The 22772-nt window shown below is 50.2% G+C and overlaps 1 protein-coding gene across 4 annotated transcripts in view; it reads right to left on the reverse strand.

The window, feature by feature from the left end:
* ASH1L (ASH1 like histone lysine methyltransferase) overlaps window positions 1–22772 on the reverse strand; it is a 599934-nt gene that overhangs the window by 43082 nt on the left and 534080 nt on the right. For all 4 annotated transcript variants that reach the window (XR_014972078.1, XR_014972077.1, XM_085637967.1 and 1 more), the window contains one exon: window positions 11925–11965. Coding sequence is in view for 2 of the 4 variants with exons in the window: in XM_085637967.1 (XP_085494093.1) it covers window positions 11925–11965 (41 nt within the window). In the remaining 2 variants the exon portion in view is untranslated. The remainder of the gene's footprint in view (window positions 1–11924; window positions 11966–22772) is intronic.

Below are 22772 nucleotides of genomic sequence, written 5' to 3' on the forward strand. Positions count from 1 at the left end.
TAAATTGCTGAATGTACTTTGATTAAGTGTACCCTGGACTCCTGCCAATCAGGTGCCCAGGGCCTATGTTCCTTCCTTAAAACACACAAACTCCAAATTGGCAAACCCTAGCCACATGTCAGCCCCTGGTAAATGGTACCCTAGGTACCCAGGGCCTTGTGGCCAGGGACGGCCTCTAGGGGCTGCAGCACTCGTTGTGCCACCCTTAGAGGCCCTGTACCCTTACACATACACACTGCCTTTGCAGGCTGAGTGTCTGGGTGCAGGACAAAACAAAGAGTCGACATGGCACACATCTCTGTGTGCCATGCCCATCACCTACACTGCCAAGGCGTATGTCAGTCACCCCTCTAGCTGGGTGCCTTACGCCTATGGTGTGGGCACAGGAGCAGGAGCCCTGTGCCCCTACAGTACCCGGGTCCATTCCTGGGCACTGTAAGTGCAGTGCTGCCATTTAAGAGTACATGGTGCTGGGAGCTCGTCAAACACGAGCTCCACAGCACCATAATGGCAACACTGAAGACTGGGAAGTTTGGTATCAAACTTCTCAGCACATTAAACCCACACTGATGCCAGTGTGGGATTTAATGTACTAAGCACCCCCAGAGGGCATCTTAGAGATGCCCCCTTACAGCTGACCTACAATCCACGTCTGCTTTAAGGCTGCCCAGGCTGACACACAGCAGACACGTTGCTGGACCCCTGGGTGGGAGAGCCCCTGCTCTCCCGGGCCTGCAACAATGCACATCCTGGGTGAGGTGAGAAATCTCCTCCCCCAGGATGAGCAAAGGGAAGCTTCAAAGGCATGCCGCCATTTGGAGTTTCCCCAGGCCACTGCAACCCCCCACTCTGGCGGGAAGCTTGGCCGGAAACCCCATACAAGGACAGGGGATGTGCCAGCCTGCCCACCCCACCCCTCAGGTGGGGGAGGAGAGGTGAAACCCATCTCCGGGCTCTCGCCATCTTGAAGATGGGAGGCCCTACCTGATCAGGATTAGGCTACTGCCCCCCCTCCCACAGGAGAGAGGCAGGATAGGGGGTGTACCCACCCCAGGACAAGGACCCATTGGTCCCTGGCCTTCACCTACCTATAACGCCCCTAAATCTAGTATTTAGGGGCACCCTGAACCTTCCTTCCCCAGATTCCAGATTCGAAAAACTACAAGAAGAGCAAGAAGAACAAAGACCTGCCCTGCAGCTGCTAAAAAGGGAAGAAGACACCAACTGCTTTGGCCCCAGCCCTACCGGCCTGTCGACTCCCGGACCTGCAACAGCGCGGCATCTCTCGTGGCCAGCAACCTCACCAAACCCCGGAGGACCTGGCTACCTTTTGGCTCTAAACCCCTGGGACTCCCATGAGTAGAGGCTCTACTCAGAAACCTATTTCTAACCCCTGGCAGCAGCCCGGAACCGCGAACCCAGCACACTCTGCACCAGCCAAGCCTGGCCAGTGCAGGAGTGGACAAAGACCCTGAGGACAACCCCACGGCGACTGTGACCCCGAGTCCGGCAACCAAGGACCCCCCTCGACATTCCGGAAGAAGCCTGCAGCCTCGGAACAAGGTGCCCCCCCAACCGCGATCATCAGAGGGTAAGATTCCCGACACCAAAAGGCACCCCTGCACGCGGCGCCCTGCGGCCCCCTGTGCCCAATCCTGGGGTACCCACCTAACCTACAACTACCCAACTTACCTCTCGAAGTGGTGGTGGCACCTGAAGCATCCTCGTCCCCGAGCTAGCAGCCTTTTTCCTAACCGGAACATTCCCATTGATTTCCATTGAGCGCCCAACGGCTCAAAAGCACCCTGCACCCAGCCGCCCGAGTGGCCCTGGCAGTGCAATCTCTACACTAGCCTACTTCCCCACTTGCCCTGAGTGAGTGACCAGGAGCCCAGCTCCCACAGCCGCGTGGCCCGCTAGTCAGCAGCCACCAAACCAGGCCCCCCTATTCCTCATAGGCTAACATTGGGCCTAACTCTCTCTGCACCCGGCAGCCCTAGAGCCGCTAAGGGTGAACTAACTGTGCCTATCTGACCTTGGGGGACCCCTGAGTCTATGCCCAGAACCCCACCTTTGCCAGTCGAGAACTTACCTGAAAACCGCTAACTCTATTTTCTACATAGGGTAACATTGACTGGCTTTTTCTTGAAATTTCGTCTAAGTGTGGACTTTTCAAATCTTCAAATATTCACTAAAAATCAGCCGAGCGACAAAAACGCAAAAACTCACCTGTTCTCAGGTGGGCTCACAGTGCTGGATCTTGGTGCCCAGCACTAGCTCGGAAGAATACTCGCATCTATACTTACCAGTAACCCAATTTTCTCCCATAGGAAACCATTGACTGCTTTTCTGTGAAATTTCTTCTAAGTGTTGATTTCTGCAATCTTGAAATATTCTTTTAAAATCGTACCATTTCTGCAAACGTAATTACTTACCTGTTTCTGATAAAGACCCCAGTGCTGAGTCTAGGTACCCAGACCTGGATTACAAAAGTAACGATAAAGTACTCTACCTGCAACTTGAATTTCTTGCAATAGAGATCCATTGAATGTTTTCTTTGAAATATTTTCGAAGTGTCAACTTTTGAAATAGCTAAATATTATTTAAAAATCAGTACAGTAATTAAGTCGACTTTCACCACTTGATTCTGAATACTGTCCCAGGGCTGGATCTAGGAACCAGACCTGGAATTCCAAAAGTAATCTGAAAAGTAATTTATTACAAATAACCTGAATTTACCATTGAGCTCAATGCATTGTTATGTTTAGGAAATAGGATTGTTTATTGCAACCAACTGTGACTATTTACAAAAATCCATTGCTTATTGCAAAAGTATTTATATTCAACCTCTCATTCTGAGAAAGTATATTTTTATTCCCTATGTGGTTCTAAAAATAAAACAAGCATATATTTTATATATATAAACCATTGGCCTAGAGTTCAGTTATTGAGTGTGTGAGACCATTTGCTGACTGAGTGTGTACAACAAATACTTTACACTGTCCTCTGGTACTGCCTTACTGCTCGACCAAGCTACCACTTTAGAGAGTAAGGTCATACCTAACTTTAACCTCTATCAGCCCCTGGGGGACTGTGGACTCTGTACACCCTGTACCTATTAGGGAACAGTATATACAGAGCCACTTTCTCACATTGGTGGATCAGCGGTGGGATACAAACTTGCATTTGTTGGACTACTTGGTTACCATCTGATCACACGACAGAACTCTTAAAAATTGCCTTTAGAATTCTGATTGGTCTTTACAAAATTACTAAAAGTCTTGCTAGGGCCTTGCTTAAGTCCCATTAGAATTTAGAACAATAAAAGTCACTATAGTCAGGGTAGAGGGTTAGAACTGTCAGGTTAGAATGTCTCAAACAAACCCAGCTATTAGTGATAATAATAACATGGACCTGGTGGAGGAGCTCGACCTCACACCTTACTTACACTTGTCTTTCAAGGAATTGAGGTCCTTATGTAAACTTAAAAAATTACAAATGGGTCTGCATCCAACCAAACTAGGGCTCCAGGAGCTCTTGGCTGAGTATGCTAAGGACCACCCATCTGAACATGGTGATGGCAAGTCAGATGAGGAAAGGGAAGCAGAAGAGGTTGACAACAACCCCCCTGGGCTATTCCCTAGGGAGGAGAGGGTACCCATACCCTCCCTCTCAAGAATTAGCATCTGGGAACCTAGAGACTACACAGGTGGCTCTGGTCCCAGAGAGAACACTGGGGGACCCCCCAGTGAAGAGGACAGCCTTGTGAGGCTGGCCAAGAGATTAGAGCTAGAGTCCAGGCTCCTGGCTCTAGAAAAAGAGAGGAGAGAGATGGGTTTAGCACCCATCAATGGTGGCAGCAATAACAAAAATAAGGATAGGGAGGAAACTTCTGACCTTAAAATCCCCAAAGGGATTGTCCCTAAATTTGAGGAAGGTGATGATATCACCAAATGGTTCACAGCCTTTGAGAGGGCTTGTGATATCAGAAAAGTGAAGAAACCTCTCTGGGGGGGGGGGGGGGGGGGGGGCACTCCTGTGGGAACTGTTCTCTGGTGACTGCAGAGACAGGCTTCTGACCCTTTCTGGGCCAGAGGCAGGATCCTATGACCTCATGAAGAAAGCTCTGATTGAGGGATTTGATTCACCACTGAGGAGTATAGAATTAGATTCAGGGGGGCTCACAAAACCCAGACCCAGTCCTGGATTGATTTTGTAGATTTCTCAGTGAAGACACTGGATGGTTGGTTAGCTGGACATGGTGTGCAGGATTTTACTGGATTGTACAATTTATTCATGAAGGAACATATTTTGAGTAACTGCACAAATGAAAAGTTGCATCAGCATTTGGTAGACCTAGGTCTAATTTCTCCCCAAGAATTGGGAAAGAAGGCAGACCACTGGGTCAAGACTAGGGTGACCAAGACAACCACTGGGGGTGACCAAAAGAAAGTGGTCACAAAACCTCCCCAGGGGAAAGGTGGTGAGAATCCCCAAGATAAAAAGTCTGAGTCTTCCAAAAGGCCCCAAAAACCTGTTCAGGTGGGTGGGACCCAAACTACTCCCTATGTGCCCCAACCATATAGGGGGAAGAACTTTGATCCCTTAAAGGCCTGGTGTAATACCTGTAAAAAGCAGGGACACCTAACTGTAGCTTGCCCCCAAAACAAAGCCCCTAAGGCACCCAGTACAGCTACTCCTGGGGCAGCAAGCATACAAATGGGATCAGAGGTGTACCCTGAGCAAATCTGGGAACACACTGAAGCAAGTTTAGTCTCCTTGGGAGAAGTGGAGTTTGCCACTGTAGCTGTGTGGCCCCCCAACTTAAAGAAATACTTACAGTACCCCTGGGTGAATGGAACTAGGGTAGAAGCTCTGAGGGATACAGGTGCCAGTGTCACTATGGTGAAAGACACACTGGTTTCCCCTGAGCAATACTTGATTGGGAAGTCTTACCCAGTCACCAACGCTGACAGTGTCACCACTAGTCATCCCATGGCCATGGTAACATTAGGCTGGGGGGGGGGTTACTGGCCTGAAACAGGTAGTGGTCTCTCCAAAGTTGCCAGCTGCCTGTCTGCTTGGAAATGATCTGGAAACCTCAGCCTGGGCTGAGGTTGAACTGAAGGCCCATGCAGCCATGCTGGGCATCCCTGAATTGGTGTGTGTGCAAACCAGAGCACAGAGCAAGAGGAAGGGTGAAAAAGTAGGTCTGGAGTCTGGAATAATGGCCCAGCCAACCAAGAGAAAAGGAAAGAAGACTGGGGAACCAGCTTCTACACAGCAAACCATTCAGGACCTCTCTCCCCAGGGAGAGGATTTGGATACCCCTGAGGGAACTGAGTCCATGGAGCTTGACCCTTACCAGGTTGAACTCTTGGGCCCAGGGGGACCCTCTAGGGAAGAGCTGTTCCAGGGTCAGCGAGACTGTCCCACTCTTGAAAGCCTGAGGCAGCAAGCTGTTTCAGAAGCCAGGGGAGATGCCAGTGGTACCCACAGAGCTTATTGGGAAGAGGGATTACTGTATGCTGAGGCAAGAAACCCCACTCCTGGAGCCACCAGGAGGGTGGTAATGCCACAGAAGTACAGGGAGTTCCTCCTAACTTTGGCTCATGACATCCCCCTAGCTGGACATCTGGGGCAATCCAAAACTTGGGAAAGGCTAGTGAGTCACTTCTACTGGCCCCAGATGCACCAAAAGGTGAAGGAGTTTGTCAGCTCCTGTGTCACCTGTCAGGCCAGTGGCAAGACAGGTGGCCACCCAAAGGCCCCCCTCATTCCACTACCAGTGGTGGGGGTCCCCTTTGAAAGGGTAGGAGTGGACATTGTGGGTCCACTTGAGCCACCCACAGCCTCAGGGAACAAGTTTATTCTAGTGGTAGTGGATCATGCCACTAGGTACCCTGAAGCAATTCCCCTTAGGACTACTACAGCTCCTGCAGCAGCCAAGGCCCTCCTGGGTGTCTTCACCAGGGTGGGTTTTCCTAAGGAGGTGGTTTCAGACAGAGGTTCCAACTTCATGTCTGCTTACCTAACACACATGTGGAAGGAGTGTGGGGTGCAGTATAAGTTTACTACCCCCTACCACCCACAAACCAATGGCCTTGTTGAGAGATTCAACAAGACATTGAAAGGTATGATCATGGGGCTCCCTGAAAAACTCAAAAGGAGATGGGATGTCCTGTTACCATGCCTGCTTTTCGCTTACAGAGAAGTGCCACAGAAGGGAGTAGGTTTCTCACCCTTTGAACTTCTGTTTGGTCATCCTGTAAGGTGACCACTTTGTCTTGTAAAAGAGGGCTGGGAGTGGCCTCTTCAAGAACCCAAACAAGACATAGTGGACTATGTGCTTGGCCTAAGGTCCAGAATGGCTGAGTACATGAAAAAGGCATCCAAGAACCTTGAGGCCAGCCAGGAGCTCCAGAAGCACTGGTATGACCAAAGAGCTGCACTGGTTGAATTTCAACCTGGGCAACAGGTGTGGGTTTTGGAGCCAGTGGCACCAAGGGCTCTCCAAGATAAATGGAGTGGCCCTTACCCTATCCTAGAAAGAAAGAGTGAGGTCACCTATCTAGTTGACCTGGGCACTAGCAGGACACCCAAAAGGGTCATCCATGTGAACCGCCTTAAACTCTACAATGATAGGGCTGACATCACCATGCTGATGGTGACTGATGAGCCTTCTGAGAGCCCCTGGGCTAGCCCAATGGTTCTGGTCCCCAAACCTCATCAACAGGGTGAAAAGAGAGAGATGAGGTTCTGTGTGGATTATAGAGGGCTCAACTCTGTCACCAAGACAGATGCTCACCCAATCCCAAGAGCAGATGATAGATAGATAAATTGGGGGCTGCCAAATTCCTCAGTACCTATGACTTAACTGCAGGGTACTGGCAGATTGGCATGGCCCCAGGAGCAAAAGAAAAGACAGCATTCTCCACCCCTGATGGGCATTATCAGTTTACTGTGATGCCCTTTGGGTTAAAGAATGCCCCTGCCACCTTCCAGAGGTTGGTGAACCATGTCCTAGCTGGGTTGGAGTCCTTTAGTGCAGCTTATCTTGATGATATTGCTGTCTTTAGCTCCACCTGGCAGGATCACCTGATCCACCTTGGGAAGGTTTTAGAGGCTCTGCAAAATGCAGGTCTCACTATCAAGGCATCCAAATGCCAGATAGGGCAGGGCACTGTGGTGTACTTCGGCCACCTTGTAGGTGGAGGCCAGGTACAGCCCTTACAGCCCAAGATCCAGGCCATCATGGACTGGATAGCTCCAACAACCCAGACCCAAGTCAGGGCATTCCTTGGCTTGACTGGGTACTACAGGAGGTTTGTGAAGGGGTATGGGTCCATTGTGACCCCCCTCACAAAACTCACCTCCAATAAAATGCCCAAGAAAGTTAACTGGACAGTTAGTTGTCAGAAGGTTTTTGACACCCTAAAAGAAGCAATGTGCTCAGCACCAATTCTAAAAGCTCCAGATTATGCCAAGCAGTTCATAGTGCAGACTGATGCCTCTGAGCTAGGGATAGGAGCGGTCCTATCCCAGACCAATGATGAAGGCCAAGACCAACCTGTTGCTTTTATAAGCAGGAGGCTACTCCCCAGAGAGCAGCGTTGGAGTGCCATTGAGAGGGAGGCCTTTGCTGTGGTTTGGTCCCTGAAGAAGCTGAGGCCATACTTGTTTGGCACCCACTTCCTAGTTCAAACTGACCACAGACCTCTCAGATGGCTAATGCAGATGAAAGGGGAAAATCCAAAACTACTAAGGTGGTCCATCTCCCTACAGGGAATGGACTTTGAAGTGGAACACAGACCAGGGACTGCCCATGCCAATGCAGATGGACTTTCCAGGTTCTTCCACTTAGACAATGAAGACTCCATAGGACAAGGTTAGTCTCATCACCTTTCGTTTGGGGGGGGGGGGGGGTTGTGTGAGAAAGTGCCATCTTTCTTGCATGGTATGCCCCCACTTTTTGCTAAATTGCTGAATGTACTTTGATTAAGTGTACCCTGGACTCCTGCCAATCAGGTGCCCAGGGCCTATGTTCCTTCCTTAAAACACACAAACTCCAAATTGGCAAACCCTAGCCACATGTCAGCCCCTGGTAAATGGTACCCTAGGTACCCAGGGCCTTGTGGCCAGGGAAGGCCTCTAGGGGCTGCAGCACTCGTTGTGCCACCCTTAGAGGCCCTGTACCCTTACACACACACACTGCCTTTGCAGGCTGAGTGTCTGGGTGCAGGACAAAACAAAGAGTCGACATGGCACACATCTCTGTGTGCCATGCCCATCACCTACACTGCCAAGGCGTATGTCAGTCACCCCTCTAGCTGGGTGCCTTACGCCTATGGTGTGGGCACAGGAGCAGGAGCCCTGTGCCCCTACAGTACCCGGGTCCATTCCTGGGCACTGTAAGTGCAGTGCTGCCATTTAAGAGTACATGGTGCTGGGAGCTCGTCAAACACGAGCTCCACAGCACCATAATGGCAACACTGAAGACTGGGAAGTTTGGTATCAAACTTCTCAGCACATTAAACCCACACTGATGCCAGTGTGGGATTTAATGTACTAAGCACCCCAGAGGGCATCTTAGAGATGCCCCCTTACAGTTGACCTACAATCCACGTCTGCTCTGAGGCTGCCCAGGCTGCCACACAGCAGACACGTTGCTGGACCCCTGGGTGGGAGAGCCCCTGCTCTCCCCGGCCTGCAACAATGCACATCCTGAGTGAGGTGAGAAATCTCCTCCCCCTGGATGAGCAAAGGGAAGCTTCAAAGGCATGCCGCCATTTGGAGTTTCCCCAGGCTACTGCAACCCCCCACTCTGGCGGGAAGCTTGGCCGGAAACCCCATACAAGGACAGGGGATGTGCCAGCCTGCCCCCCCCACCCCTCAGGTGGGGGAGGCGAGGTGAAACACATCTCCGGGCTCTCGCCATCTTGAAGATGGGAGGCCCTACCTGATCAGGATTAGGCTACTGCCCCCCCTCCCACAGGAGAGAGGCAGGATAGGGGGTGTACCCACCCCAGGACAAGGACCCATTGGTCCCTGGCCTTCACCTACCTATAACGCCCCTAAATCTAGTATTTAGGGGCACCCTGAACCTTCCTTCCCCAGATTCCAGATTCGAAAAACTACAAGAAGAGCAAGAAGAACAAAGACCTGCCCTGCAGCTGCTAAAAAGGGAAGAAGACACCAACTGCTTTGGCCCCAGCCCTACCGGCCTGTCGACTCCCGGACCTGCAACAGCGCGGCATCTCTCGTGGCCAGCAACCTCACCAAACCCCGGAGGACCTGGCTACCTTTTGGCTCTAAACCCCTGTGACTCCCATGAGTAGAGGCTCTACTCAGAAACCTATTTCTAACCCCTGGCAGCAGCCCGGAACCGCGAACCCAGCACACTCTGCACCAGCCAAGCCTGGCCAGTGCAGGAGTGGACAAAGACCCTGAGGACAACCCCACGGCGACTGTGACCCCGAGTCCGGCAACCAAGGACCCCCCTCGACATTCCGGAAGAAGCCTGCAGCCTCGGAACAAGGTGCCCCCCCAACCGCGATCATCAGAGGGTAAGATTCCCGACACCAAAAGGCACCCCTGCACGCGGCGCCCTGCGGCCCCCTGTGCCCAATCCTGGGGTACCCACCTAACCTACAACTACCCAACTTACCTCTCGAAGTGGTGGTGGCACCTGAAGCATCCTCGTCCCCGAGCTTGCAGCCTTTTTCCTAACCGGAACATTCCCATTGATTTCCATTGAGCGCCCAACGGCTGAAAAGCACCCTGCACCCAGCCGCCCGAGTGGCCCTGGCAGTGCAATCTCTACACTAGCCTACTTCCCCACTTGCCCTGAGTGAGTGACCAGGAGCCCAGCTCCCACAGCCGCGTGGCCCGCTAGTCAGCAGCCACCAAACCAGGCCCCCCTATTCCTCATAGGCTAACATTGGGCCTAACTCTCTCTGCACCCGGCTGCCCTAGAGCCGCTGAGGGTGAACTAACTGTGCCTATCTGACCTTGGGGGACCCCTGAGTCTATGCCCAGAACCCCACCTTTGCCAGTCGAGAACTTACCTGAAAACCGCTAACTCTATTTTCTACATAGGGTAACATTGACTGGCTTTTTCTTGAAATTTCGTCTAAGTGTGGACTTTTCAAATCTTCAAATATTCACTAAAAATCAGCCGAGCGACAAAAACAAAAAAACTCACCTGTTCTCAGGTGGGCTCACAGTGCTGGATCTTGGTGCCCAGCACTAGCTCGGAAGAATACTCGCATCTATACTTACCAGTAACCCAATTTTCTCCCATAGGAAACCATTGACTGCTTTTCTGTGAAATTTCTTCTAAGTGTTGATTTCTGCAATCTTGAAATATTCTTTTAAAATCGTACCATTTCTGCAAACGTAATTACTTACCTGTTTCTGATAAAGACCCCAGTGCTGAGTCTAGGTACCCAGACCTGAATTACAAAAGTAACGATAAAGTACTCTACCTGCAACTTGAATTTCTTGCCATAGAGATCCATTGAATGTTTTCTTTGAAATATTTTCGAAGTGTCAACTTTTGAAATAGCTAAATATTATTTAAAAATCAGTACAGTAATTAAGTCGACTTTCACCACTTGATTCTGAATATTGTCCCAGGGCTGGATCTAGGAACCAGACCTGGAATTCCAAAAGTAATCTGAAAAGTAATTTATTACAAATAACCTGAATTTACCATTGAGCTCAATGCATTGTTATGTTTAGGAAATAGGATTGTTTATTGCAACCAACTGTGACTATTTACAAAAATCCATTGCTTATTGCAAAAGTATTTATATTCAACCTCTCATTCTGAGAAAGTATATTTTTATTCCCTTTGTGGTTCTAAAAATAAAACAAGCATATATTTTATATATATAAACCATTGGCCTAGAGTTCAGTTATTGAGTGTGTGAGACCATTTGCTGACTGAGTGTGTACAACAAATACTTTACACTGTCCTCTGGTACTGCCTTACTGCTCGACCAAGCTACCACTTTAGAGAGTAAGGTCATACCTAACTTTAACCTCTATCAGCCCCTGGGGGACTGTGGACTCTGTACACCCTGTACCTATTAGGGAACATTATATACAGAGCCACTTTCTCACACAGAGGGAATAGTTTATATATTAAAACATTCACTAACCTCTGTCTCCCTCCGAAAGATAAGTTCAAGCAGTGGTGTCTTATTCTGGCCAACAAGGGCCACCATCATTCAAAACACTGAGGACAGCCACTGAATATGTAAATGAATCTAATTTGGAATAACGTGTACATTTAACTGTTGCGGGTATTTTGACAATACAGCATCAATGTTTGACAGACTTGAACTAAAGACACCAAATTATGCAGTTTAGCCTTCTCCAGATTACTGAATGGTTGCACAGTTGTCGTCAGCAGAGGGATAGGAGGTTAGGCAGATGAAGTAATCACTGTGTGGCATGACCTGAAGTGAAAATGGAAGCAGACTGAAGCATATTATTTTATGGCTAGTGCGGTACAGTTGTAAAGTCAGGATATTTTCTTTTAGGAAACGTGACTATCTTCCTAGTCCAGCCGTCTATGTCGTAATTCTCTGGACTTCAGTTATTTGTATAGTGTTGGAATGTTCTAATTGGGTGTATGGTGGTTTACAAATGACCTGGAAATGTCTTCTTTATGCTGGCAAACTATATTTTCAGATCTACTGCATTGAAAACTTTGCATTTGTTGTCACAAGAGAATTTGTGGTGATTTGTCACTTAATATATCAAAGGTCAACTGCATATTGTGCAAGACAAAGTGAGGCTGTTACATCTTTTGAAACATTTGGAGAATATGGAAAGTAAATCTCATTTACATGCTATTATTTTTCTGTCGGATAAAGAATATAGTGGCATTAACTAAACCCCTTAATGCAACTCACCTTCCACCATTACGTTTGTAGTTGTCCGGAACATAATGAGGCTAGAAATAAATGAAGATACAATTCAAAATCAAAGATAGAGATGAGGGACAGTTTAAAAAAAATACTAAATTCTTATGTGTACCAGAGTTCAATATGGCACATCAACAATGTAAACTGTTTTTCAACGAGCAAATATTAGTATACAATTTTTCTGTTCCTTCCATTACAACTTGTTTGCTGTCTTCAACTTACCCTTTGGAGACTCAAAGGACTAGTTTATCAATTACAAAAATGCAACATGCTTGGTGGCATATTGTTTAAGAGGTCGTGACTCTGCAAATAACAATTAGGTCAGAATTTTGACACAATGAAACCAGCAAAAGGAAAATTTACTATTGCCCTATACACAGCAAGCAAATATAGATGGGAATAAAAAACTGAGGAGAGAGAGATCCTGATAGAAAACAAAAATGCTTCCATTGCCAATACTTTAAGCTTGCTCTCAGTCACAGACTGTAAGAAAATACCCTTTTTAGCATGGTCACCCCCACTTTTTACCAAACTGTTGATGTACTTTGACTGAGTGTGCCCTGGGTTCCAGCCAACCAGGTACACAGGGCATATGTTCTTTCCCTAAAACTGCATTGAGACAAGATCCAATTGGCACTCTTTGGCCACAGGTCAGTCCCTTGTAAATGGTACCATAGGTACGAAGGGCACTGTGGCCAGGGAAGGCCCCTAAGGGCAGCAGCACTTATTGTGTCACCCTTTGAAGCCCTGTACCTTTACACACACACACTGCCATTGCAGGCTGCGTGTTTTGGTGCAGAACAAAGTGAACCCCTCTAGCTGGGTGCACTATATCAGTGGTGAGTGTACAGGTGCATGAGCCTTGTACCCCTACAGTGTCTAAGCCAATTCTTAGACACTGTAAGTGCAGTAATGCCATTAAAAGTATATGGTACTGGGAGTTTGTCATTACTAACTCCCCAGCACCATATTGGCTTTACTGAAAACTGGGAAGTTTGGTATCGAATTTCTCAGCACATTTAACCCACACTGATGTGTGGGATTTAATGAAAAATGCACCCTGAAAAAAGACCTAACACTAGTGTCCTGGCTGAGTGGCTGCTCGCCAGCTGCCACCACCAGACATGTTTCTGGACCCCTGGGCAGAGAGTCTGCTGCTCCTGGGAGTCTGGAACACTGCACATCCTGGGACGAGGTGCCAAGCCTCCACCCCCGGGATGGGCAGGGTCCACGAAGGGGAAGCTTCAAAGGCTTGTCGCCTTTGTGAGCTACCCCAGCCATTTGCTGCTTCCAGCAAACTGGCCCCTACCAGTTCTGACCCCCACTTTGGGTGGGAGAATCGGCGGGAAAACCAAGTGAGGTAGGGAGCTTTGCCCATCTTTGCCAACTCCACCCCTCAGGTGGGGGAGGCTAGGTGAAGCACAACTCTCAGCCCCTGCCATCTTGCAGATGGGGGGACCCAGCCAACAAGAGAGAGGCATATGCCCCCCTCCCACTGGAGGGTAGTACAGTACCGACCCCAAGGAAGGGACCTATTGGTTCCAACCTTTACTTCCCTGTAACGCCCCTAAATCTAGTATTTAGGGGCAACCCCAAACCTTGCCTCCGCAGACAAGAACCAACCAAGAAGAATAGAAGAAGGACCAAAGAAGCTGTGATGAAACTAAGAGGAGGAGGACACCCACTGACTTAGCTCTAGCCCTACGGGCCTGTCCCCACCTCGAACCTGCTCCAGCAAAATCTCGGTGTGTCCTGCAGCCAGCAGCCTCAAGAACCCGAAGGACCTGCCCTGCCTTCCAGACTCAAGACTTTGTCTCCCGTGAGCACTGGATTTGCTCACCAACAGACTCTCGCCCCAGCCAAAACCCTGAGTCTGCACCCGACGCCTACGGCCCGAGATCGAGTGGCCCATCACCACCAGGAGGTCTCCCAGTGATCCTGACCTGAGCTCTAGTGATCTCTGACCTGCCTCGACTCTCCAAACAACGGCTGCAGCCTCTTTCTGGAGGACCCCAGCGACCAGAGCTGGTAAGAAAACCTGACGCCTAAAGACACCCAGCACCCGACGTCCCACGGCCTTGGGTGGCGCAACCGACGGTGTCCCAGCATCCCAACTTACCTCTCCAACCGGTGGTCGCCTTCAGAAGATCTTCGCCCCCGAGCCTGCAGTCTTTGTGCAACTGGAGAATCCCCATTGAAAACAAGAGGGCACCCGACGCCAAAACAGCATCCTGCACCCAGCCGTCCCTGCGGGTGTACTTTGGGTGCTATCTTGGATTCCCCTTTGCCCTGAGCCCAACACCAGGAGCTTTGCTCCTACAACCCAGTGGCCTGCTCGTCAGCAGCCACCTACCGGAGGCCCCCTATCCCCCATTGGATAACATTGGTCCTCAGCATTCTGCACCCGGCCGCCCTAGTGCCGCTGAGGGTGTTGTGAGTGCATCCTCGACCCCGGGGGAACCCTGGTTCTAACCCCAAAATACCAACTCCCATACCTTTACACAGTTAACTTTTGTTTCGTCATAGGAATACATTGACTGTTTTTCCATGAAAATTGTTCAAAGTTTAAAGTTGGCTTGTATGGAACATTGCAAAACCGCATATGTACTAAAAGTGAATTACTTACCTTTTGTCTGGGAGATGTCTCAGTGTGATATCTAGGCATATCACACTGATTAGCATATGTAATCTGAAAAGTAAACTAAAAAGTAAAGTACATAGTAATCTGTAAAGTAAATGAAAAGTAATTTCGAACTGTTGACTCGCATCTTTCACCTGCGAAGCAAGGAATTAATGTTTTTGTTTTTGGTGCAGTATTATTCAGCGCCAACTAGGCCCGAGGGCATTGGAGCGCTAGATTACTTTACAGAAGGTTAGACGGAGTGGTCGCAGCGGGCCCGGTGTTGTTCTTTATGTAATTGGGAAGCAGATCCTGGTATTACTGGTGCTGGCGGACTGACGCAGGAGAGGTGGGAGGGCCTCGGGGTGCTCCTTCCTTTACTGGAAAAATTACACCGGGGCTGAGAAGCTCAGAAAATGTTACACATTTGTGTCCTATCTTTCACCCGCGAAGCAAGGAATTAATATTTTTTTTTGTGCAGTTTTATTCAGCGCCAACTCGCCCGAGGGCATTGGAGCACTAGATTACTTTACAGAAGGGTAGACAGACATTTTGTTTTAACCATGAGTGGTTTGCACAGGATCTCAGAACACCGGGACTTGAACCTAGTTTCCTAGTTCCAAAGTCTGTAGCTCAGTCCATTAGATCACGTGTCCTACCCAGTGCTTCATGGGAGTAAAGTACGCTTCCGATGCCCCCGTTGATTTCCTTAAAGATATTATCTATGAAGTGCATAAAAATGTTTTGCGTGGGTTAATAACGTGAAGTCATTTGGCATCTTTCTTTATTGAAGTTACTCTGAATAAGTAACAGACATGCCTTTACGATGGGACATCGCAGTCCAAGCATACCACAAATATGGATATCGCCCATACCGCTGGCAGGCACCCCTGAATACATTTGCTCTTGAGAACATAACTTTGTGTTGCTGTATGAAGTCCTCTCAATTCAAAGCGGTCACATAACCCTTGGTAAGAAGAAGACATTATTAGTGACATGGGGGAAGATGTGGCGTAACAACAAGAGCTGCCTACTTTGGAACTGGGGAATCCGGTTTAAGTCTCAGCGTCTGTTGTGTCAGCTGCCGTGGGTAGGGGCGCTAGGCCACTCGGCGTTCTTTGAAAATGAAAAAAGGACGCACATGCTTGATATGTTTAAACACTGGCTAAAGACCACAGGGTCAGGCCTGACACTCTTTATTGCTTCCACTGCCATGTCGTCACAGCCGGGACAGGACCACCCCTTACATATTCATGGGGTCCAGCTCGTGAACACCCCTACACAGTCTTTCACAATGGGGTGGTCGATCTTCAAACGAACAAGTTACTTACCTTCGGTAACGATATATGTGTAAGAAACATTAGTAGTGATAGATTCCTTATCTTAGAATTACCCCCAGGCGTCAGACTGGATCCGGGAAGTTTTCGTCAGCAGTACCCCTGCGCGTCGGTAGGTGGCGTCGTGCGGCTCCGCGTCCGTCGTTGGCATTGTGGTCGCCGAGATGACGTTGCGGGCGCTACTTAGACGCCGCCCACGCGCACTGACATCAGTTCTGTACACGACTTTCCGCGCCAGGAACGCAGAGCCATGCAAGATACTGACCACTGGTGCATTGAAACTAGGGCCCTGAAAGGGATGACCTTAAACCTAGAAATCAGTTCGCAGAACGGGGAGGATGGGTGGGGCGGTAAGGAATCTATCACTACTAATGTTTCTAACAGATATATAGTTCCCAAAGGTAAGTAACTTGTTTATCTGAAAGAAACACATAGTGATAAGATTCCTTACCTTAGAATAGATACCGCAGCAATACCAACCCCGGTGGTGGGTCTGCGAACCAAGATCACACCAGGAAGTCCCAGAGAACAGAACGGCCAAAGAAGCCGCCTCCCCAGACTTGGCTGTCCAGGCAATAATGCTTAGTAAACGTGTGCAGCGAGGCCCACGTGGCTGCCTGACAGATGTCTTGCAGGGGGACACCACGCCCCAATGCAGTAGTGGCTGCAGTTGCTCTAGTGGTATGAGCACGCAGCCCCACCGGAGGCTCTTTTTTAGCCAAAGAGTAACAGGCTTTGATACACAAGACGACCCAGCGGGAGATAGTCCTCTTGTGTACCGCCCGACCTTTCTTGGTGCCAACGAAGAGTTGGTCCTCCACCCTGAGCTGTTGTGTGCGGTTGAGATAAAATGAGAGCGCATGTTTTGAGAACAGACGGGGCAGCCTCTCTTCCTCTCTGGAAGGATGCGGAGGCGGAAAGAAGGTGGGCGAGGTAATAGACTGCCCAATGTGAAAGGCCGTAACAACTTTTGGCAAAAAGGAAGGACGGAGCCTGAGCACAACCTTGTCCAGATGGACCGACAGAAAAGGAGGCTTACAAGAAAGAGCCTGGAGCTCGCCTAGCGGAGGTGACGACAACCAGGAAGACAGTCTTCAAGGTCAAGAGGACAGTTGTAAAGGGGCTCGAAAGGAGCACACATGAGATAAGTAAGAACCAGATTCAGGTCCCACTGTGGCATCACAAACTGAATAGGAGGGAAAAGGTGTGTAATGCCTTTGAGAAATCTATTTACAACAGGGGACTTGAAAAGAGAGGGCTGATCAGGGAGCCTGAGAAAGGCCGAAATGGCAGAAAGATAACCTTTGATAGTGCCCAGAGCAGAACCCTGCCTGGCTAAAGAAAGAAGGAACAAAAGGACCTCGGAAAGAGGGGCAGAAAGGGGATCTACAGCCTTTGCTGTGCACCATGCCACAAACTTGTTCCCTCTGCAGGCGTATACCACTTTAGTGGAGGGACGCCTGGCTGCCAGAATGACATCACAAACTTCAGGAGGCAAGTCGAAAGGAATCAACTGCCACTGCTCAATCTCCATGCAAAGAGGTGGAGGCTGGACAGGCTCGGGTGGAGGACCGTCCCCTGCTGCTGCAACAGAAGATCCTCCCGAAGAGGCTGTCTGATCGTGGGATCCATGCTCATACGGAGTAGCTCGGGATACCATACTCTTCGAGCCCAGTCCGGGACCACAAGGATGACTTGTGCCCGGTCGCGCCTGATCTTCTTCAGCACTCTGGGCAGAAGTGGTATAGGCGGAAAGGTGTACAACAGACCGCAACTCCACTCGCAACGAAAAGCGTCGCCGAGCGAGTGCCGCCTTGGAAAATTCCAACGAGCAGAACTGAGGACATTGCCCGTTCTCTTCAGTGGCAAATAGATCTAACCAAGGCTCTCCCCACTGCTGAAAGAGACCTTGCACCACCTCCGAGTGAAGACGCCATTCATGATCCATCATGCACCTGCGGCTGAGTTCGTCCACCCTGGCGTTCAGATGTTGAACCATTAGGAAAACACCCTGATGTTCCAGCCATGTCCAGAGGCGCAGAGCCTCCTTCCTGACAGAGGGTCCACGACTCCACCCCGCCTTGCTTGTTGCAGTCTGCCGTCGACCCAATGGCGGTCCGTGAGCCACCACTGCAACTGTCGTGCAGTGCAGTGCCCTCCGAGATCTGGACGTGATCGGACAGGTTCCCCTGATGCTGCACCCACTGGAACTTCAGTTCCCACTTGTGAGAAAGTGCCATCTTTCTTGCATGGTATGCCCCACTTTTTGCTGAATTGCTGAATGTACTTTGACTGAGTGTGCCCTGGACTCCTGCCAATCAGGTGCCCAGGGCCTATGTCCTTCCCTAAAACACAAATTGGCAAACCCTGGCCACATGTCAGCCCCTGGTAAATGGTACCCTAATGTACCCAGGGCCTTGTGACCAGGGAAGGCCTCTAAGGGCTGCAGCACTCATTGTGCCACCCTTAGAGGCCCTGTACCCTTACACACACACACTGCCCTTGCAGGCTGGGTGTCTGGGTACAGGACAAAACAAAGAGTCGACATGGCACACATCCCTGTGTGCCATGCCCACCACCTACACTGCCATGGCATACATCAGCCACCCCTCTAGCTGGGTGCCCTATGCCAGTGGTGTGGGCGCAGGAGCCCTGTGCCCCTACAGTACCCAGGTCCATTCCTGGGCACTGTAAGTGCAGTGCTGCCATTTAAGAGTACATGGTGCAGAGAGCTCATCAAACACGAACTCCCCAGCACCATAATGGCAACACTGAAGACTGAGAAGTTTGGTATCAAACGTCTCAGCACATTAAACCCACACTGATGCCAGTGTGGGATTTAATGTACCAAGCACCCCAGAGGGCATCTTAGAGATGCCCCCTAAAACCTAACCTACAATCCACATCTGTTCTGAGGCTGCCTAGGCTGCCACACAGCAGACATGTTGCTGGACCCCTGGGTAGGAGAGCCCCTGCTCTCCTGGGCCTGCAACAATGCACATCCTGGGCGAGGTGCTAAATCTCCTCCCCCAGGATGGGCAGGGGGAAGCTTCAAAGGCATGCCGCCTCTGTGAGCTTCCCCAGGCCACTGCAACCCCCCACTCTGGCGGGAAGCTTGGCCGGAAACACCAAATAAGGACAGGGGATGTGCCAGCCTGCCAACCCCACCCCTCAGGTGGGGGAGGCGAGGTGAAGCACATCTCCGGGCTCTCGCCATCTTGAAGATGGGAAGCCCTGCCCAATCAGGACTAGGCTACTGCCCCCCTCCCACAGGAGAGAGGCAGGATAGGGGGTGTACCCACCCCAGGACAGGGACCCATTGGTCCCTGCCCTTCACCTACCTGTAACGCCCCAAAATCTAGTACTTGGGGGCACCCTGAACCTTCCTTACCCAGATTCCAGATTCCGAAATCCGAAGAAGAGCTAGAAGAAAGAAGACCTGCCCTGCAGCTGCTAAGAAGAGGAAGACACCAACTGCTTTGGCCCCAGCCCTACCGGCCTGTCGACCCTCGAACCTGCTCCAACCCGGCATCTCTTGTGGCCAGCAACCTCACAAACCCCGGAGAACCTGGCTACCTTTTGACTCTAAGCCCCTGGGACTCCCATGAGTAGAGGCTCTACTCAAAATCTACTTCTTATCCCTGGCAGCAGCCCGGAACCGCAAACCCAGCACACTCTGCACCCGCCAAGCCTGGCCTGTGCCGGAGTGAACAAAGACCACGAGGACGACCCCACGGCGACTGTGACCCCGAGTCCGGCACTCAAGGACTTCCCTCGACACCCCTGAAGAAGCCTGCAGCCTCAGAACCAGGTGACCCCCCAACCGCGATCAACAGAGAGTAAGATTTCCCGACACCAAAAGGCAACCCTGCACCCGGCGCCCCCCTGTGCCCAATCCCGGGGTAACTACCTATCCTCAAACTACCCAACTTAGCTCTCGAAGTGGTGGTGGCACCTGAAGAATCTTCGTCCCCGACCTTGCAGTCTTTTTCTAAACCAGAGCTTTCCCATTGAAATCAATTGAGCGCCCAAAGGCTCAAAAGCACCCTGCACCCAGCCGCCCGAGTGGCCCTGGCAGTGCAACCTCTACACCCATCTACTTCCCCACTTGCCCTGAGTAAGTGACCAGGAGCCCAACTCCCACAGCCGCGTGGCCTGCTAGTCAGCAGCCACCAACCAAGGCCCCCCTACCTCTCATAGGATAACATTGGGCCTAACTCGCTCTGCACCCGGCCGCCCCTGTGCCGCTGAGGGTGAACCAACTGTACCTACCTGACCCTGGGAGACCTCCGAGTCTATGCCCAGAACCGTAACTCTACCAGTCGAGTACTTACCTTTAAACCGATAACTCAATTTTCTCCATAGGGTAACATTGACTGTTTTTTCCTGAAATTTCTTCTAAGTGTGGACTTTTCAAAACTTAAAATATTCACCAAAAATCAGCCGAGTAACGAAAACACTCACCTGCTATTAGGTGAGCTCCCAGTGCTGGATCTTGGTGCCCCACACTGACTCTGAAAAATACTTACAATTGTACTTACCAGTAACCCAATTTTCTCCCATAGGAAATCATTGACTGTTTTTCTGTGAAATTTCTTCTAAGTGTCAATTTCTGCAAACTTTAAATATTCTTTAAAAATCGTATAATTTCTGAAAACGTAATTACTTACCTGTTTTGGATAAAGGTCCCAGTATTGAGTCTAGGCACCCAGTACTGGATTACAAAAGTAACGAGAACATACTATACCTGCAACTTGAATTTTCTGCCATAGGGAATCATTGACTGTTTTCTATGAAATATTGTCTAAGTGTCAACTTTTAAAATAGCAAAATATTGTCTAAAAATCATCACAGTAATTAAGTCGACTTTTATCACTTGATTCCAAGTCCTGACCCAGGACTGAATCTAGGATCCAGTCCTGGAATTCCAAAAGTAATCCTTAAAGTAATCTGTTGCAAATAACTTGAAACTTCTATTGAACTCAATGCTTTATTGTGTTTAAAATTGCGTTGCCTATTGCAACCACTTGTAACTTTCTACAAAAGTCAATTGCATATTGCAAAAGTATCTATATAAAGCATCTCATTCTGAGAAAGTATATTTTAATACCTATTGTTGGTTCTAAAATAAAACAAGCATATATTTTTTATATATAAACCATTGGCCTAGAGTTCAGTTATTGAGTGTGTGAGACCATTTGCTGACTGAGTGTGTGCAACAAATGCTTTACACTGTCCTCTGATACTGCCTTACTGCTCGACCAAGCTACCACTTTAGAGAGTAAGGTTATATCCAACTTTAGCCTCTGCCAAACCTCTGGGGACTGTGGACTCTGTACACCCTGTACCTATTTGGGAACAGTATATACAGAGACACTTTCTCACACGACTGCAGAGCCTGCATATGCCATCTGGCATGATCGATCAGCAGAATGCAGGAGGCCATGAGGCCCAGCAGCCTCAGGGTCACTCTGACCGAAACCCGGGACAAGGGCTGAAAGATCGGTATCGGAGCCCAAATATCCTGGACTCGCTGTTCGTGAGGATAGACCCGAAACTGCGCCATGTCCAGAACCGCTCCGTTGAAGAGTAGCTTCTGAGAGGGAATCAGGTGCGACTTTGGCACGTTCATGGAGATCCCCAGCAAATGCAGGAGGTCGGCCGTAGTCTGGGGGTGGGAGACAACTGTCTGGGGTGAGCCCGCCTTCAACAACCAGTCGTCGAGAAAGGGGGAAGACTGAAACCCCTGATCTGCGCAGATGGGCTGAGACTACCGCCATACCTTTCGTGAACCCGAGGGGCGCTGGTAAGGCCAAAAGGGAGCACGGTGAACTGAAAGTGCTTGTGGCCTACCGTGAGCCACAGGTAACGCCGGTGGGCCTGCAGGACTGGGATGTGAAAATAGGCATTCTGCAAGTCTAGCGCTACCATCCAGTCTTGTGGATCGAAAGCAAACAAGACCTGAGCCAGAGTGAGCATCTTGAACTTCTCTTTGCGGAGGAAGCGACTGACGTTCCAGAGGTCTAAGATAGGACGCAGGCCCTTGTCCTTCTTGGGTACCAGAAAGTAGTGGGAATAGCAACCACGACCTACTTCTGGCGTTGGAACGCGCTCGATGGCCCCCTTGGCCAAGAGGGCCGCAACTTCCTGCTGAAGAAGCACCAAGTGATTCCCCGATATGCGGTGGTACCGAGGTGGCATGGGGCTGGAGGGGGAGTCTCGAAGGGGAGGGAGTAGCCCCTTCGGACTATATCTAAAACCCACCTGTCCGATGTGATGGTGCGCCAGTTGGGGAGGTGATGGCAAAGCCTGCCGCCCACTGGCGTTAGATGGGCCTGAAAGTTCGGACTAGGAAGGTTTGGAGGCATTAGTGGCCGGGGTGGAGGTGGACTGACCCGCCCGCTGGCCCCTTGGTCCGCCACAGCAGAACCCGAGTCCGTGGCCGCACTGGGATTGTTGCTGTGCAGGCTTGTGGCTCTGTTGCGAACACTGCGGGCGCCCCTTCCGGTGCCACGAAAGGAGCGAAAAGCAGAAGGCGGAGGAGGGCGGACTGCAGAGAGTCCCAAGGACTTGGCCGTAGCCCGTGAGTCCTTAAACAGCTCTAACGCGCCGAAGAGGCGACTGCCATCAAAAAGCATGCCCATAAGTGTGCTTTGGACATCCCCCGAAAATCCAGTTGTCCTCAACCAGGCGTGGCATCTGAGTGCCACCGTCATTGCAATCGATCTGCCAAGTGAGTCTGCGGTGTCTAGGCCACAACGAATCATGAACTTAGCTGCGTCTCTCCCCTCTGCAACAGCCTGGGAGAGAGCTGTCCGGGCCTCCTCCGGACACTGAGGCAGCACTTGCACCACCGTATCCCATAGAGAGTGGGAATAA

Source organism: Triturus cristatus, chromosome 12 (assembly GCF_964204655.1).
Source record: "Triturus cristatus chromosome 12, aTriCri1.1, whole genome shotgun sequence".
NCBI classification, from domain to species: domain Eukaryota; kingdom Metazoa; phylum Chordata; class Amphibia; order Caudata; family Salamandridae; genus Triturus; species Triturus cristatus.